This window comes from Felis catus, chromosome F1 (assembly GCF_018350175.1).
Source record: "Felis catus isolate Fca126 chromosome F1, F.catus_Fca126_mat1.0, whole genome shotgun sequence".
NCBI lineage: Eukaryota > Metazoa > Chordata > Mammalia > Carnivora > Felidae > Felis > Felis catus.
In genome coordinates, this window is record NC_058384.1 from 16,673,358 (window position 1) to 16,691,381 (window position 18,024).

General features: G+C 43.3%; 1 protein-coding gene across 9 annotated transcripts in view; it reads left to right on the forward strand.

The window, feature by feature from the left end:
• The window catches only part of RABGAP1L (RAB GTPase activating protein 1 like), a 762,235-nt gene that overhangs the window by 540,646 nt on the left and 203,565 nt on the right, over positions 1-18,024 (forward strand). For all 9 annotated transcript variants that reach the window (XM_023247520.2, XM_023247522.2, XM_023247521.2 and 6 more), the window contains one exon: positions 4,318-4,359. In XM_023247520.2, coding sequence (XP_023103288.1) covers positions 4,318-4,359 — 42 coding nt within the window. The remainder of the gene's footprint in view (positions 1-4,317; positions 4,360-18,024) is intronic.

The following is an 18,024-nucleotide window of genomic DNA, read 5'->3' on the forward strand; positions in this document are numbered from 1 at the left end:
TTCAAAATTTACGTTAAATGGAAGGAATCGGGGGCACCTGGGTGGCTCAGTCGGTTAAGTGTCCAACTTCAGCTCAGGTCATGGTCTCACAGTTCGTGGGTTCGAGCCCCACATCAGGCTCTGTGCTGAAAGTTCAGAGCCTGGAACCTGCTTCGGATTCTGTGTGTGTGTCTCTCTCTCTCTCAAAAATAAATAAACATTAAGAAAAAAATTTTTAAAGGGAAGGAATCACTAATTCTTTAGGAGTTAGAAGGCACATTGAAAACCCCCAACTAAAGGATATATTCATCCATTCACTTATTTATTGGGCCATCTTCTCTAACTTGGTGGTTAAGAGAACAACTTCTAGAATTACACTGCTTAGTTTAAAATCCACCTATTAGCTGTGTGACCTTGGGAAACTTACTTTGAGTTCTCTAAATCTTCATTTGGATGGAATTAAAATGGAATTGAGGTTTGTGGAATGAAATAAGGGCATGTTTTCATTGTGATTAATTCAGCTCTTGGCACATAGATAATATGTGGATGTTGGCCCTTATTTATTATATTGAACTTGGAGTTAGACCTTGTATCATAAATGAGAGGTAGCCACAACAACACATTTATTCGTTATTTTTACTCTTCATTGTTCTCCAAATGTTTTACTGTTTGAGCCCTATTAGGACCACTTATTTACCCCTCAGTACCTAAAAAAATTGCTACAGATCACATATTCCTGAAAAGGAGAGGCATCTTGAAAATATAGGACATCTTTCTCTTTTTAAAGTGTATTTCAAAAAACAGATTTCAGCTCAATTAGTCAAAGATTGAATCATGTAAGAGTGGGTGGACAGTTAAGTAACAACAGGGGATTTCGTTCGTGGTAGCTTGGTAGAGTGAAGGGTTGTTTCCTTATAATTCACTTTATTGTTGGCTCCAAGTCTGAGGACCAAAGCTTGCCCTGACATTGTCATCTCAAAGCCAACCTATATGTGGTGCTGTAATTTTAAACTGACCAAATGCTGTATCCTGTTTGCACAGTGTGACCACACTCTTCTACTTGAGTTTAAGGCTTGTGAAGTGTTTACTTCTGTCTGTTTTATGGATGTTTTATGGATGGCAGATGCAGGAGTACCTTAAACTGGTTTAGAGAGTTTCCCTATATAAATTGTTTGTGGTAACTGAAAGGGACCGCTTTAGTTTCCCAAACTAAACATTACTTACTTTTCATTTAAACACATGCTATGCTTCCTTCTTAAGTACAATATTTTGAACATGGAAGCATTCATTAATACTATCGGCTTATCATCATGAACTAAGGTAAACTGTAGGATTATTGGTTCCACTAAATGGGCCCAGACAACTATACATTTGAATAGTTTTTTTAAAAACGTATCTTGTATTTCTGTAAGATCTAATATTTTAATTTTGACACCTGTCTCTATAGGCTATTTGTCTCTAATCCCATCTACCATGCACTTTGTCCTTTAGCTGGCTACTTCTGATACCCATAAACTCTACAGTCGTATCACCAAACAAATTCAAAGTGCATATGAAATAAAAATTTGAATAAATTTTTGTGGTGTTAGAGCTGTTTTGGCTCTCTAGAGGTCTTTAACTTTTTTTAAAAAAAATGTCTAAGTTCTTGGTGTTTTTCACAGCTCAGTTATTATCCAGTAGTTTGACTTTGAGATAATAAATTGCTCTACTTGGGTCCCTTGGGAGAAGAATAAATATCAGCAATTTTAGGATAGCTAGTATAGTTTAGTCCTCTGGTCCTCAAATAAGCACGTATTATGTATGTCATGCCAGCACAGAGTGGTAAAAATGCCCTTAAACTAGACATTAAGAGGCGGGGGATGATCGTGGGCTTCTACTAAATCCATATATAAGCTTAGGCTAGTCAAGTTCACATTCTGAAAAGTGAGAATCATAATACAGGTTGTTATGAGAATCTGTGAGATTTCACTATTCCTGTGAAAGCAAGGGGGTTGAGAATATAGCAAAGTCGGTTGAATGTGGAGTCTCCAAAGTGTACCCTGGAGGGATTTGGGAGGGAGAGGAGGGGTGGGAGACCAACTTAGGAGGAAAAAACCAGAGCATTATAAGGATTAGAGAACTGGAGACAAGAGGGGCTTACATTTTAAGCAGTGACTAGGAGAACAAGATCCAGAGACATAGTGGACTTAGTCCTACAGCAGGCTGATAAGCACTGGGGTTGTGAGAATTCACCACTGGCAAGCAGCTGTGATGTGGGGTGGAGGGGAAAGAGCAGGGCAGCAGGCTTGGCCTGTGCGTTTTGGCAACAGCGCACAGCAGTTAATGGGTGAGGGCCCAGATTTACGTATATACAATGGAATACTGCTTGGCAATGAGAAGGAATGAAATCCTGCCATTTGCAGCAACGTGGATGGAACTGGAGGGTGTTATGTTAAGTGAAATAAGTCAGGCAGAGAGAGATACCATATGTTTTCACTCACATGTGGATCTTGAGAAACTTAACAGAAGACCATGGGGTAGCGAAGGGGGAAAAAAGTTACAAACAGAGAGGGAAGGAGACAAACCATAAGAGACTCTTAAATACAGAGAACAAACTGAGGGTTGATGGGGGTGGGGGAGAGAGGAAAATGGGTGATGGGCATGGAGGAGGGCACTTGTTGGAATGAGCACTGGGTGTTGTATGTAAGCCAATTTGACAATAAATTATATTAAAAAAATTTTTAAGAGATTAAAAAACAAATTTCGATTAGGAAAGCAAATTTTGCTTCATTATAACCCAGGTTTTTTGATCTACAATAGTCTCCTTTTTTCTAATTGATAAATTGTGATCAAGTCCAGAATCATTGCTTGGTGTGATAATGAACTGTGATGATTTGCTTTTGTCTTCTGGCCTGGTTATACTTCCTGCTGCTTTTAGTTCTTAAAGAATTAACAGAGTAAACCCCAGACCTCGAACCAAATATTTCGTATTAATCATTCACCTCTTATACCATTAAATCATATTTTGGGTAGTTCACTATGAAAGTTAGGCAAATTACAATAGGGATTCACTCTAAGTATCTAGTTTTAATCCTCGCTTCTGATTTTGGAGATAGGAAAAGGATGGTTTATTAGAAGTTCTTTGTGTAGGGGTACCGGGGTGGCTCAGTAGGATGAATTGTCAGACTCTTGGTTCTGGCCCAGGCCATGATCTCATCATTCGTGAGGTCAAGCCCCATGACAGGCTCTGTACTGACAGTGCAGAGCCTGCTTGGGATTCTGTCTCTCCCTCTCTCTCTGTGCATCTCTCTCTCTCGCTCTCTCTCAAATGAATAAATAAATTTTTAAAAAAAAGTTCTTTGCATAATACATCTGGTATAGTAGTTCTTTGTGTAACACATCTGGTACAATGCCATATCTAAAAGGCAGATAGACTGTATTTGTGACCAAGATGAAGGCACAAAGACAGACACTGGACTCATGGGAGGTGTCAACTCATACCTGAAAGATCTTTCTTCTCCTGTATGGTGACTTCCATGGGAGGAAATGGCATATTTCATGGCAACTTTGTTTCTGATTGTCATCTTGAGCATTTAAGATGTCCTGTATTTTTGAATTTAACATCTCAACATCACTTCAGAGCCCCTGGGCTGAGCTCAGAGCTCAGAATTCAGCTCCAGTAAGACTTCTTAACGAGGTGTTTAATTTGTTTCTTCCTAAAGAGATGTTTCTTTGGGTTTCAGGGGGGAAAAAAGGAAAAGGAAGTCTAGCGGATAGCCCCTAATTACACCTCTAGTTGCACGAATACTACTTGAAAGCAAACAAGAACTAAAGCAATAAGAACAGTGGTGGAAATCCAGTGAGATGCTTACAGCTCCTCCCATACAACCCGTCCCAGTTATCAGCAACATTGTTTTGTTTTGTCTGCTGCTGGCCTTTTACCTCACCAAGATGTATATACTGGGACTTAAGAATTCCATGGAATAAGTTTAGACTTCTGCATCACTGCCATCTTGATCAAAGAACTTGACTTTCACAAGCCTTAGACCCATGCAGATAATCCAGAAATTGAAGGAAAAATAATGTATTGAATAATTTTTTGAAGGATTGAAGGAAAATAATTTACTGTAAAAGTAACCATTTTATGTGAATGTTAATTAAATGGCACCAAAAATGTGCAGTAAGCCTCAGAGAAGGAAAATACCTTTCAAAAAAAAAATCTCATTGTTTAATTATTATTGTATGTGAAGATAAAAGCAATTAGGGATTTTATTAGAGATGCATGGAAGTCTTGGGGAAACTTAATAAAATAGTGGTAGATGTGGCAGTATTGATTTGGACTCTCTTTTTCTATTTCAGGGTTTGAATATTATCTTTCATGTAGCCTTGGCTCTCCTAAAGGTAAGTCTGTTTTTATCTTTAAATTGGGCATAATTCAAATGTACAGCCTTTGACTCATTCTAGATTCTTGAACACAACAGAAGACTTTTGTGAGGAACTCTGATTCTCTCCTTTGTTGTTTATTTAGAGTTTGTGTCTTTGTTTTTCTTATAATCTATTTAATTTTACTATCCTAGCACCCCTTCCAGTAATATATAAAGTTGTTTTCATTCATATGAGTTGGATGATGTAAGAGAAAAATTTAAAACCTGTTTTCTGTCAAAATGATGCCAGCCTTTTTCTTAAAATATTTCTTACCATGATAACATCCCTGGAGGTACCTAAACATAGAATTGAGTTATTAGCAAGCTTTTATAATATACTGACTAAAAAAGAAACTGCTACATTTCAATTTGCACCTCTTTCTCTGAGAGCTAGAAACTTATAAGCACTTTAGAATTCAATTATAATTACCTTGTTGGATTTTATATCAACATATCCGTGCAGCTTTAACAGTGTGGTAATAGCAAGACATTTGCTGCAGAGTTGCTGAAAGTAATCCAGTCAGTCAGTTTTTGTCCTTCAGTCAGAGATGACATTCTGTTACTGAAGGCGAAAATTGCCTTATTTATTAAAAAAAAAAAATGCAGACTCACCCTTTCCCCATAAAACATAGTTGTTAAAATTCCAGACCCTGGACTTGGACAGATTTGGATCTAATTTCAGCTCTGGTGTACGACCTTGGGCAAAATGCTGTAAGTGCTCAGACCCTGAGTTTTGAGATAATAATAGACACTAATTTATGGGATTATTGTAAGAATTAAATATGATGATATATAAAAATCCTTAATATAGTGTCTAGAACATTTTATTGCCTAATAAATGTTAGCTGTCATTATTGTGATTACAGTTATATTCACAGGGTAACTCAGAATTTGTTTCTAGCTTCCCCATCATTCTTCCAAATTTTCCAAAAGATAATGACTTGAAGTCTTTAGAGAGCCACTGGATATTTTATTTCCGTACTTAAATACCTTGACCCAAAACAAAGACGTGACATAATATGGGTCTTGTGTACATCAAGAAGTGGGGTACTCTCCTCACCTCCTATTCTGTTAAACATCTGTTTTTTGTGAAGTTCATAAATTGTACTTTAAATTGTTCATTCAATAATGAGTTTAGATATGAACAATTCTTATACTAAAGTTATTTTGAGTTTTGAGTTTAGATATGAACAATTCTTATACTAAAGTTATTTTGGAAGTTAGGAAAATATTTAAAATTTCTTCAATAAAATAACAAAAACGGGTCACCTGCGTGGCTCAGTCAGGTAAGTGTCTGACTTCAGCTTGGGCCGTGATCTCACAGTTCATGGGTTCAAGCCCCTCGTTGGGCTGTCTGCTGTCCGCACCAAGCCCACTTTGGATCCTCTGTCTCCCTCTCTTTCTAACCCTCCACTTGCTCACTTACTCTCTCTCTCAAAAATAAATATACATTAAAAAAATGTTTTTAATAAAATAACAAAAACATATTTGCATGTGTCTTTTAATGAAGTCATGGATCTCTACCTCTAATTTTTTTTATTTGTTTTTTGTCGTTAGGACAAATCAAAACCAAAAACTTCCTAAGAACTTTCGGTATAGGGCTGGGATAAGACTTTTAGAATGCCCAAGCAGTCAAAGTTTTATGTAATTCAGACAACAAACAATACTTAGCCGTAAAGCAAGTGTAAGGGAGTCCAACAAAGTTATGATTTGTCCTATCTTGTCTAATTTGTTTTTAAGCCTCAGATATTGTATCTTTCCCAAAATGCCTTTCTTCATTATTTTGCTGACTTTTCTTTACTGGTGCTCTTAGCACATACTTACTCTGTCTTTTGGGGGTAACCCAGGATTTCCTCCAATAAGTATATTTGACCTATACTCTGTGTCAGCAGTGTATCTGCCTGGTCAGTTATCTTCCTGATTAGCAGGTTCTTTTGGTTGGATTGCATTATTTTCATTTATTTTTGTCCATGTTAACCTGATGTCACCTGTGCAGAGGACATTCTCTGGCCACAGGGCAGAAAGGTTTTTGTATCTTCTGTAACAATACATGGATGTTCATCTAGTGTCATCTTGGAGAACTTGCCTAGTTAAAGAAGGTAAAAAGGAGAGCTTTCCCACTAGTGGCCCATATTAACATCCCTTCCTTGTATGAATCTTGGAGCTGTCTTAGAGACAGTATATATAGGCTGAATTGAAGTGTACCAAATTGATCTGATTGCCGGGACCAGATCTTTTTCCACCTGGAAAAAGAATATCCCAAACATATATGACAGTGACTAACTTTTAGCTTCTAATCTAAGAAGCCATATAAAATAATGTATATGTGTTTATATTAAAAAAACAAACTTAGGGACAGTTCAAAGTGCTTATGAGTGCAACACAAGTTATCCATTAGCACATTAAATATCTAGGCGTTATTTGTAAGAGAATTGTGAATTGTGTTAACCAGAGAAAACTACATAATTCTCTCCCGCAGCTGATAATTGAGGGAGGCAAGACCCCAGGTTGCCTAAAGTCTTTTGGCTTAGTAATGGCAAAGCTGAATTTATAATATTTTTAAGCAGCATAATTATAGGTGAAGGTCTCTGTTGCTCAGTATGGTTTAAAGACACCTACTTTCTGAATGGGAGCTGCTTTCTTTTGGGTTAGAAATAGTCTTCATAGAAAGGCTTTGAGCTAAAAGAATGATTCACTATAGTACATAGCATCATCAGATCATTTAGGATATTGGCAGTGTCCATTAGGTAGGTTAGATACATTCCCCCAAATTTAATTTATCATATGAAACGTTCAATAATCACAGCGTATAGTACATTATAATAGATTAGACGTGATCAATCAGAATTAATCTTAGCCAGTTCATGTTGGCTGAGAATTTTTTATCAGAGTAGGTTCTTTGCATTCAGACAATGGTTCATTTGATGTCTTATGTGTGCATATAAACATAGAGATAAAGAAAATCCATTCATGATTCCATCCCTAGAGGTAACCATAATAAAAGTTCAGTGTAAGATCTTCCTTCCATGCTTTTGTCTATGAATATGTAAGCATGCATTACCTATCTACATACATACATGTGTATATGTACATACAGATTTTTTAACATGGGTTTGAGGGTTACAGTTAAGATGATGGGAACTGAGAGGTAAATCCAGAACAATGTAAAAGGATGAACATCTGTTTTCTTTCAAAAATTGCTGATGAACAAGACTCTTTTTCATCTAATAATATATGATGACTATCTTCTTTGTCACTACAGACATGTAGTGGTTAAAAGCATGGATGCTGGAGCCAGACTACTTGAGTTCAGATCCCGTCTCCCACAATTTATCTAGCAGTCTTAGATAAATTACAGTTTCCCTATCCTTAAAATGGAGATAGTAGTAACATCTTTCTCATAGGATTGTTAGAGTTTAATGAGTTAGTATATGATTGGTGCCTGGAAACTTGTGAGTCTGACCCTGCACCCAGGTACTATTATTGTGCATAGAGCTGCCTTAGGTTTTTTGATAACTGATTAGTGTCTTATTGTGTATACCATGATTTTACTTAATCGATTTTGTATTTAATTTTTATGGATGCTTAAGTTGTTTCTAGACTTTTCCTGTTAGACACACATCCCTAAATTTCCATCTTTGAATACTTATTTAGTATGCGGTATCTTTTGGATAAACTTTGAGGAATGTAGTTACTGGGTCAGACTATTACATGTGCTGGATCACATTTGAATTTTTGATGCATATTGCAGAATTGCTTTCTACTAGCAATATGAGAGTACATTTTCTCCATATTCTAAGTATGTGCTTTAATGGACAGCAAAAGCAAGTTGTAAAAGCAGATGAAAAAGTAATCAGTATACCAATTTGTTTCACTGTAAATAAACAAACAGAGCTCTTCAGGCAGTTTTGAAGAGTCCAATGTTCTTTCATTTGGGAACATCTATTTATTTTTTTATTTTTTTAGGGAAGCCAGTTGCTGCTGGCTAAATTTTAGAAGAATGCGCCTGGCTTAGATGAGCTTTTTATATTATGTAAAAGTTCTGAAACATATCTGATGTTTTTGGCTTTTCAACCTCTCCACTATGGTCTTTTTTCCTTACCATTCTATTGAAGCTTTTTTTATGAAGTAACTAACAAAATCAGTGGACCTGTTTCCATTTTTATCTTCCTTGAATCTTCAACAGTTATCAAAACCTCATAAAGACATAACACTTCCCTTTTTCTGAAATGCTCTCCCTTGGCTTCTGTCTTTTTTTTTTTTTTTTTAATCTCCCTCTCGCCTTCGTCTCATTTTACTTCTGCTCAGTCCTTTCTCCCCTCTAGTCATTAACTTGGAGTTCCACAGGGTTCCGGCCTCTAAGAACACACTTGGTGCTTCTTCCTTGCTGATCTTGTTCATTCCCCTGGTTTCATCTATAAATGTTCACTCTCATCTTTATATTTAGCCCAGATCCAAATATTTGGCTTGGACTTACCATTTCTGTTTGAATGTTTCAGAGGCACATCAAATCTAAAAGCCAAAACTGAACTGATATGCCTTCCCAGACCTGTGCCTCCTCCAGTAACCTTCACCTAAGTGAAGGTACTACCCAGGTGCTCAAAGCAGAAACCTGAAGTTATCCTTAATGCTCTTCTTTTCTTAATCCCCAACATCTACTGAGTCATCAACTCCTGTTGATTTTACTTCTTAAGGATTTTTAGAATCTTCCCACTTTGGTAGTTAGGCTGCCACACCCTTTAACTTGGACTGTTGTAGTGACCTCTTTCACTAAGAAATAATGAACATGCAGGGCACCTGGGTGGCTTAGTTGGTTAAGCGTCTGACTCTTGATTTCGGCTCAGGTCGTGATCTCATGGTGGTGAGATGGAGCTCCGCATCAGGCTCCGTGCTAAGTGTGGAGAGCCTGCTTGGGATAATCTCCCTCTCTCTGTGCTCCTCCCCCACTCACTTGTGCATGTGCAAAAACTAGTGGCTTTGAATGACACACTGGACCCAGTGGACTTAACAGACAGATTCATAACATTCCATCCTAAAAAAGTAGAATACATTGTTTTCAGGTGCACATGGAACATTCACCAGAAGAGATCACATATTAGGTCACAAAATAGGCCTCAACAAATACAAAAAAGATTGAGGCCATACCATGCATCTTTTCTTTTTATATTTCCATAACCTCATTACATGAGCGGCTGTTTTTCTCTCAACCATAGCCTCAATGAGACTGGAGACAGACTGCACAATCAAGGGAGCTAAGCAGGGTAAGATCAAGCACCCTCCCAAAATTAGGAGGATAATTCCTATGAGGGTTTTGAATCCCCCCAAGAGTTGAAAACCATCCCAAATAACTCCCCAGGGTTTTCACCTTTCCAAGTCTGGACTGGACATGAATAACCTTCCTCATTTGATCTGTGATCTCCTCTATGACTTTTCCCTCATCATCTATCTGTAGGCAGCAGTTGCTCAGGTTAAATTTTCCACAAACACCTCCCTCAGAAGCAAGCAGGTAATCTAAGGCCAAGCGATTTTGATAAATGGCATTGCGCATTTTGGTTTGTTGCTTGACTATTAAGAGCTCTGTCAGTTTCATTGGTTATAATTTCTACAACTGCTTGCAGTCTGACTATGTGGTTTAGCATGTAAATGGGAGTGCGGTAGCCCCAGGACCCACCCTCTGCCCAGGTGGCAGGGCCATAATAATGGATTATATGCTCAGGAGGCCATTCATTATCTTTCCATTTGCCAATTTTCAAGGCATGCCACTTTTTTTGAGCCTCTCTATCTCCATATATTTGAACTCCCAGATGTTCTCCCCTTGCAAGTGGGAGTAGGAATAAAGATGGATGGATAGTCCCCAGCACTCATGACCCTGGCCAGCCTAAGGAAAGTACTGTATAGGCTGTTCTCCCACATACCTAGTATAGTCTACCTGGGGCCTGCCATTTGATGGCTGCATCAGTGTTGTCCCAGTCCTCTTGGAGATGAGAGAAGTTAAACAAGGGGCGAGGGTCTGGCTCAAGGTGACCCGGGGACCCCCACCCTTGGGTTTCCCAGGTGGTTGAATTATAAAACCTTTGGCCTAGGCATGTTAAGTTTCCAACAGGGATGGTGAAATTTTTTCCCCATCGGGCAAGACAGTTCTTCCCAATGACTGAGGTTTTGAGGAGCCAAACCCCGGTAGTAGAACTGGGATATTTTGTTCCATTATAAGGCTTGAGGGGATCTAATCCCTTGGCCTCCCATGGCCATTGTTCCCCCATGCTGGTTCCCCCACATACATAGCATGAAGAGATCTTTAGGGTCTGGGCTGTAGTCTCTGCCAGGGCTAGAAACAAGTTCCTTGCTGGGACTGAAATGGGAGGGGACTACTTCTTATTCCCTTACAGAAGGAGTGGAAGACTTGATGGGATGTGGTCGTATGGGTGGTAGTGACCGTCTTGAAATATAGCACAGTCCTTGGGTCTGCCTCGCCCATAGATTCGGATGTCAATTCGGGTGCCCCATTGCCATTTGTAGTCTTCTGGGTTAATGATGGTGAAATTAACAGGGTAACAGGCTTTTGATTGACAACCTGATGTAGCAGCCCCCTTCTAAAGGAGTGCCGTTGTGACTTTTTTTTTTCCCAAGTAGCCTATGAAACACAGCTCCAACTGGAGCATAAAAACTCAGGTATATAGGCACATAAACCATTCTCACGTGTATTTGTTACTGAGTCAGTATTTTCATTCCCAATCTAAGCCTCCACATGGTATATCAAGAGTCCTTGGGCTCTCCATGACAAGTGCCCGCTTTTTTCGTATGACAGAGGCTTTGGGGCCAATAGCTATAACTGCACATACATCAAACAGTATTGACACCGGACACTTGGGGTTAGTGATTTGTGTCCAGCTGATCAAGACTCCCCCCACCTCCCGAGAAGGTCAGACTTGTAACCAATCTTCATTTGGGGAGTATTGTGGGTTAAAGCAAGTGTATCGACTTCCCCGGTGGCAGATGGAATAGGTGGACTCATTGTGTATGCATGTCCCCACGGTCCTTCCCTGCCATGAGAAATGGGTATGGTACAGTAAGGTCCAGGTGACTCCTTGGCCTGACCTGGTTATGCGAATACATGGGTCACATAAGTGGGTGAAAGTGGGTGCTAACAGAAACCTCTCGCCACATTTCCAGCTGACTGGGGCAACCTCTGCCAATCCAATAGCAAAAAGTAGGGGGAAAAGTTGCAATAATAGTGAGAAACAAGGGGTGACAGTGCATCACAGTAAGAAGGCAGATATAGGAAATAAGGACAATTTATTTATTTCACTGGGCCGGCGATTCCTCAAGCTTCTGTCGTGCGTAGATTGGTCAGCTTCTGGAGTGACTAATGCAGGGCAGTGGTCCCCTGCCAGAGTCTCTGGCGTTGCAGATTGCTTCTTCGTATGGTCACCTTACACTGCGTGGATGGATCAGGAATGCACTCCCAGTCCCAGGATGCCGGCTTCACTCTGCTGTGGTGAATCCAGGGACCCACCTCAGCTACTTTTACTGCAGTAGGGGTGAACAAAATGACAGTGAACCGGCCCCTCCAAAGGGGTTTGAGTGGTTGAACATTCCACTCCTTTACCCATACAGCATCTCCTGGCTCAAAGGAGTGAGCATCAGACTCACAGGCCATTGCTCTTTAACCCATAGGTGTAGGGCAGTTAGAGTAGAGCCCAGAGCTCTGTTGCCTTAGGGTTAAATTGCCTATCTCATTTAAATCCCCCCTTACCTCCTTAATAATTGGTGAAGGGCACCCATAAAGGATTTCATAAGGGGAAACCCCTGTTTGCTTATGGGGGCTGCATCTGATTCTAAACAAGGCTATTGGAAACACCTGGTCCCAGTGCAGGTGGGTTTCTTGGCACAGTTTACTTAATTGTAGCTGCAAGGTTCTGTTCATTTGTCCCGCCTTCCCGGAGCTCTGGGATCGGTATGTCGAGTATAACTTCCAGGTGATCTTTAGCCCTGTTGCCACCAGCTGCACGACCTCAGCCTTGAACGCTGGCCCGTTGTCTGAACCCATAGTGATGGGGATCCCAGCTTGTGGGATGATTTCCTTTAGAAGAAGTCAGGCCGCTTCATGTGCCTTTTCTGTGCAAGTAGGGAAGGCTTCCACCCAGCCTGAGAAAGTATATACAAAGACCAACAGATATTTACAGCCCCAAGCCCGGGGTAGCTCAGTGAAGTCCACCATCACATTTTCAAATGGGGCTCCCCCGACACTCTGCACCCCAGGAGCAGCCTTGCGTCCCTGACATGGGTTATTCCGGGTGTGGGTTTCACACTGCTCACATACCACCGGAGCTATGCTGGAGAGTCGAGGGATGTAGAAATATCGGCCTAACATTGTTTCAGGGGCCGTGCGGCCAATAGCAGTCTCCTGATGGAACTGCTTGACAAAGGCTGGAGCCAGGGCCTCAGGAATTGTCACTCAGCCGTCTTCAGATTTCCACTGTCCACCTGGGAGGTAGTTTCCATTTTCAGTCTTAAACCAAGTACTTTCATGGTGTGAGTAATTAGGGTCCCATTCTGTCAGTGGGTTACGGAACAGTGTGGTGGTTAAGGCCGCTGATTTTGTTACTCTTTTGGAAGCTGCTAGCTTTGCCTCTTGGTCTGCCTTTCGGTTTCCCCATGCAGCCATGGTGTCTCCCCTTTGATGTCCCCGGCAATACGTGACTGCCACACTTTTAGGGGCCCACAGCATCTCAGAGTTCAAGGATTTCCTCACCATATTTTATGTCCTTTTCTCCGGAGTTTATTAGACCCTCCCCTTTGTATAAGGCCCCACGTACATGGAGGGTGGTGAAGGCATATGTAGAGTCTGTGTATATATTAACACGTATCCCTGCCACCAGTTGCAGGGCTCGGGTTAGAGCAATTAGCTCTGCCTTTTGTGCCAAAGTCCCCTTCGGCAGGGGCTCTGCTTTAATGACAGAGTTCAGTATCACCACGGAATAACCTGCAAGACGCTCTCCCCTTTTTACAGAACTGCTACCATCAGTGAAATATTCAGTGTCAGGGTCTCTGAGGGGCTGATCCCTCAAGTCTGGTCAGCTGGCGAACACCTCTTCCATGACTTCAATACAGTCATGGTCTGGCTGGCCTGGCCCAACAGCCAATAGAGTTGCAGGGTTCAGGGTCGGCATTACTTCCCGGTGGATGCGTGGGTTCTCCCATAGCATTCCCTGATATCTGACCATCCTGGCGTTGGTTAGCCAGGACTGTCCCTTGTATCCCATTAATGTCAATACTGAATGTGGCACTCGGACTCTCAATTCCTGTCCCATAGTTAACTTGTCAGCCTTAGACACTACGAGGGCCGTGGCAGCCTTGGGCCAGAGTCAAGTTTCTTGGAGAGGTATACCACCGTGCGATGCCATGACCCCAATATCTGAGTTAGGTCAGGCCCAGGGAGTCCAATGCACTCATGGACATACAGAGAGAAAGGCTTGGTCATGTCTGGGAGCCCTAAACCAGGCGCATTAGTAAGGGCTTGCTTTAGTTCCTCGAAGGCCTTCTGCTGTACTGATTCCCACATCAGGGGCTCCCTCTCTCCCCCCTTTTGTAGTGTCATAGAGGGGTTTTGCCAGGACTGAAAAGTTAGGTATGCAGATCCTACAGAAACCTACAGCCCCAAGAAACTCTCAAACCTGGCGTCAGGTTTTGGGCTGGCAAACATCCTGCTTCCTCTCTGGCCTGGGTTGCGCTACCCCGATACAGGTGGAAGCCAAGATACTTCACCTTTTCCTGACAGATCTGGGCCTTTTTTCTTAAGACCTTGTAACCGGTTTTCCATAGGAGGGTAAGGAGCTGCTGAGTTCCTTCCATGAAGCCCTCCTGGGACCTCCCAGCTGGCACCACGTCATCCCTGTGCTGAAGCAGGACACAGTCGTATCGATCCACCACGAAGGCTTTTAAGTCACTGCCAAAAATGGTTGGGGGGGTGGGTTTGAACCCCTGAGGCCACCTGGTCCAAGTTAATTGGCCCTTGTCACCATTTTCAGGATCCTCCCATTGGAAGGCAAAGGTCCATTGGCTTTGCGGGGGGCCAGGCGGATGCAGAAAAAGGCATCCTCAAGGTCCAAACAGGTGAAAAAGGTGGCTTCAGCAGGAATGAGTCCCAAAAGTGTATAGTGGTTCGGGACCACTGGGTGTATGGTGACAGTTACCTGGTTTATTGCTTGCAGGTCCTGAACCAGCCGGTAGTTGTCTGTGCCTGGTTTTGGGACAGGCAAGAGGGGCGTGTTCCAAGGCGACTGGCAAGGCCAGAGGATCCCACACTTTAAAAGTCTCTCCAGCTGTTTCTGGATCCCGACTTGTGCCTTGTAAGGGATGAAATATTGTCTCTGGCGGCTGGGCTCTGCCCTGGGCTTTAATTCTACAACCACAGGGGGTATGTTTCAGGCCAGTCCTGGTGGGCCGTCTTCAGCCCACACCCCTAGAACCTTAATGGGAGGCTCAGACACTGGCTGTGGTTTTTCCTTGAGATTATAGAGGCGCCACTCCTCCCCTTGGGGAATCGTGAGAGTCATAATCTTTGCTTCTGGTTTCCATGGGGTCAGAGCAGCCTGTCCCCGCGAGCTGAAAGTTATCTGGGCCTGCAGCTTTCCCAATAGGTCATGGCCCATTAGAGCCACAGGGCAGTCAGGGAAGTACAGGAATTCATGGATGACTTCATGGCCACCTAAATTGCATCGCCGAGGCAATAAGAAGGGGCATTGTATCTGACTGCCTGTGGCCCCCATGATGGTGCTTGTCTCTGTGAGAGGGGGCCCACGGCTCAGGTCACTACTGAGTGTTCTGCTCTAGTATCTACCATAAAGTCAGTGGGTCGGCCCCCCACATTCATTCAGACTAGGGCTCCTGAGGGCCAAACCAAATAGACCCCAGTCTGTCCTAATCCTCTTCGTAGTTCTCCATGGTGGCTAGCCCCACAAAATTGTTTTTGGGGGCCTCATGAGACTGTGGGGCCGGTTGGTAACCTGCCCTGGACCACATGGCCTCTTTTTTTCTGCTTGGAACCTTGCTGAGAATTGTCTGGCCTCTGGGGACATTGACTTTTCCAGTGGCCCTCCTGACGGCAGAAAGCACACTGATTCCATCCTATTTTTGGCCTATTTTTGACCCTCCTCCCTGCCGCTCCCCTTTCTGGCCTTGGCCCTTTTCCTGCAGGGCCCTCTTCCGGGAGTGTTTCGACTGCTCCGGCAAGGGGCAGCTAACAAATCTGCCTATTTTTGCATCCTTTGGCGTTCTTCCTTCCGTGCCGCCTGATCACGGTCAACAAACACCTGGGTTGATACTTCTAGCAACTGACTGGTATTCATGCCAGTGAAATCTAGTTTTTGCACCTTGTGCTGAGTGTCTCCCTGGGCCTGACCTACCAAAGCTGCATTAATCATCTGCTGGTTAGCGGGTGCTTCCGGATCAAAGGGAATGTAGAGACGAAATGCCTCACACAATCTCTCATAAAATTGGCTCAGGCTTTTCTTGGGTCCTTGGAGCACTTCTGATGTTTTGTGCATATTTTATGGCCTTCCCCCTCCCCTTTCTTTATGCCATTTAGAAGGGCTTCTTGATGTCATTCAGTCCTTGCAAACCCTCCACCTATACTTGAGTCATTTGGGTCCCATTTGGGGTCCTCCCCAGGGAAGTGAGCCCGAGCATAGGTCTGAGGGTCTAGTGTCCCAGCCGGGGGGCATTTGCCTCTAAGCATTTTAAGGCTGCCTGAGTAACTCGACAATGCTCCTCTGTACTGAAGAGGATCAGAAGAAGTTGGCAGCAGTCCGTCCAGGTAGGTTTGTGGGTTTGAACTGCATTAGGTCAACCGCAGCCTGGGGCTTCTCCGTGTAGGAGGTGGTATGGTACTTCCAATTCAGGAGGTCCATAGTGGTAAAGGGTTGGCACATAAAAACACGTTGGCCTCCTTGGATCTGGCCTTCCTGATCATAATAGATGGGTCCCCTGGTTGCCCTCAGTGACATCTGTAGGGCTCTCCAGTGTGGCTGCAGAGAGGGGCTGCCTCTGCTGGCCTGATCCTTTAGTTGTCATTCAGGAGACATATGTGGGGTCAGACTGGTGGTCCGGGGGAGTCAGTCACATTTCGGGAGGCCGGTCCTGGGGTGTCCGTCACATTCGGGGAGGCCGGTGGTGCTAGGGATGGTGAGGCCTTGGGGCTGGGGGCAGACTCTGATGAGATTTCTGCAGTTAGGGCTGCTGGGGCACAGGTGGCAATGAGAGGTACAGTGGGTCATATGGTGGTGGGGTTTCTTCAGGTTTTCCCGACAGTATGGGCTTTTTAATTTCTGGCTAGTATTTGGAGGAAGCCGTTATAACTTACGGCTCTCTTCAATGTAGACTTTTAACCAAGGAGGCCAGGATAGGACCAGGTCTTGCCAACAGTCAATATAAGGAAATTGGGCAGGGTGGCCTGGGTCCCCTGCAATGACCCTGAACACTCGGCCAACTAGTTCCTTATCAAGTGAGCCCTCAGAGGGCCAGCCCACCACAAATGATGGCCAATTTCACAGAATGTCTGGAGCTTTTCAGGAGTTAATTTCACACCATAATTTCCTGAATATCCCTTTTTTGAAATTTCTCAACATACACTCTAGGGGAGTCGGTTTACTCTGCTTTCCACCCATTTCCTCCCCCTAACAGAAGATTTTCACGCACATGAGGGGGGAGACAAAGGAAGGAGGGGAGGGACTAGTTTGGAGAGGACATACACTCACTTTGCCCGTTTCCAGCCACTCACCTCTTGGAGATATTTCAGGCGCCTCTTAGCTTTGGCAGGTTCAGTTTCAATCCCTGACCCAGGTCAGACTCCCAAGGAAGTCTGACACCACCTTAAGCCATATGAGGTCACCACAGAACCGGGGATTGGGACTCAATACTTGCTTTGGCCCTTGGTCAGGTCAGAACCTTCCTGTTGCCCATCTCATTCACATGACTCCAGCCCAACACCCTGCATTCAGCGCCTTAGAGTTGCAGCTTCATTCCTTGTCCCTTGTGAAATTACTAGGGCAATTCTGGGAGGTGATCAGGTTCCCCTTCTGCCTCTTAGGGGCAGGTCTGCCAAAACGAACCTCGGTTCTTACCAGTCTGATGGGTGGCACTCCTTACGCTGGTTCCTGGGCCTTAAGGGTTCCATTAACACACATGGGGCCCTTGCCCCCAGATCACTGGGACAGACTAATCTCCTATGGATCAAGTAGTTCACTGGCCCCAGGCAAGGTTGCCTTTCCTGGCGCTCCGAGGCTCGTACCTTGGTGGCAAAGGAGGTGGAAACGCACCATCTCCGAATCTCAGAAGAGTCCCCAAGCAATGTAGCAGGATTCTTGCACAGAGTTGTAACACCAAGGCTTTTAATTTCCAGGAAGCAACTTTTATTCCTGCCGGCACTGCTCAGTCGGGTTCATACCCAAACAACTGAGCACCCAACATCACATGGCATGGTTTGTTTTTTTTTTTTAATTTTCTATTTCTTTGTCTCCCATATACGGTAACACACATAAACATGCAGTCTGATCAAGTCACCTCCGTTTACAAGGTCATGAGGGATGTTGTCATGTAGGCGTATAGCCAGGTTACCTTGAAGTTTTCGCTCCCTTTTTTTCCC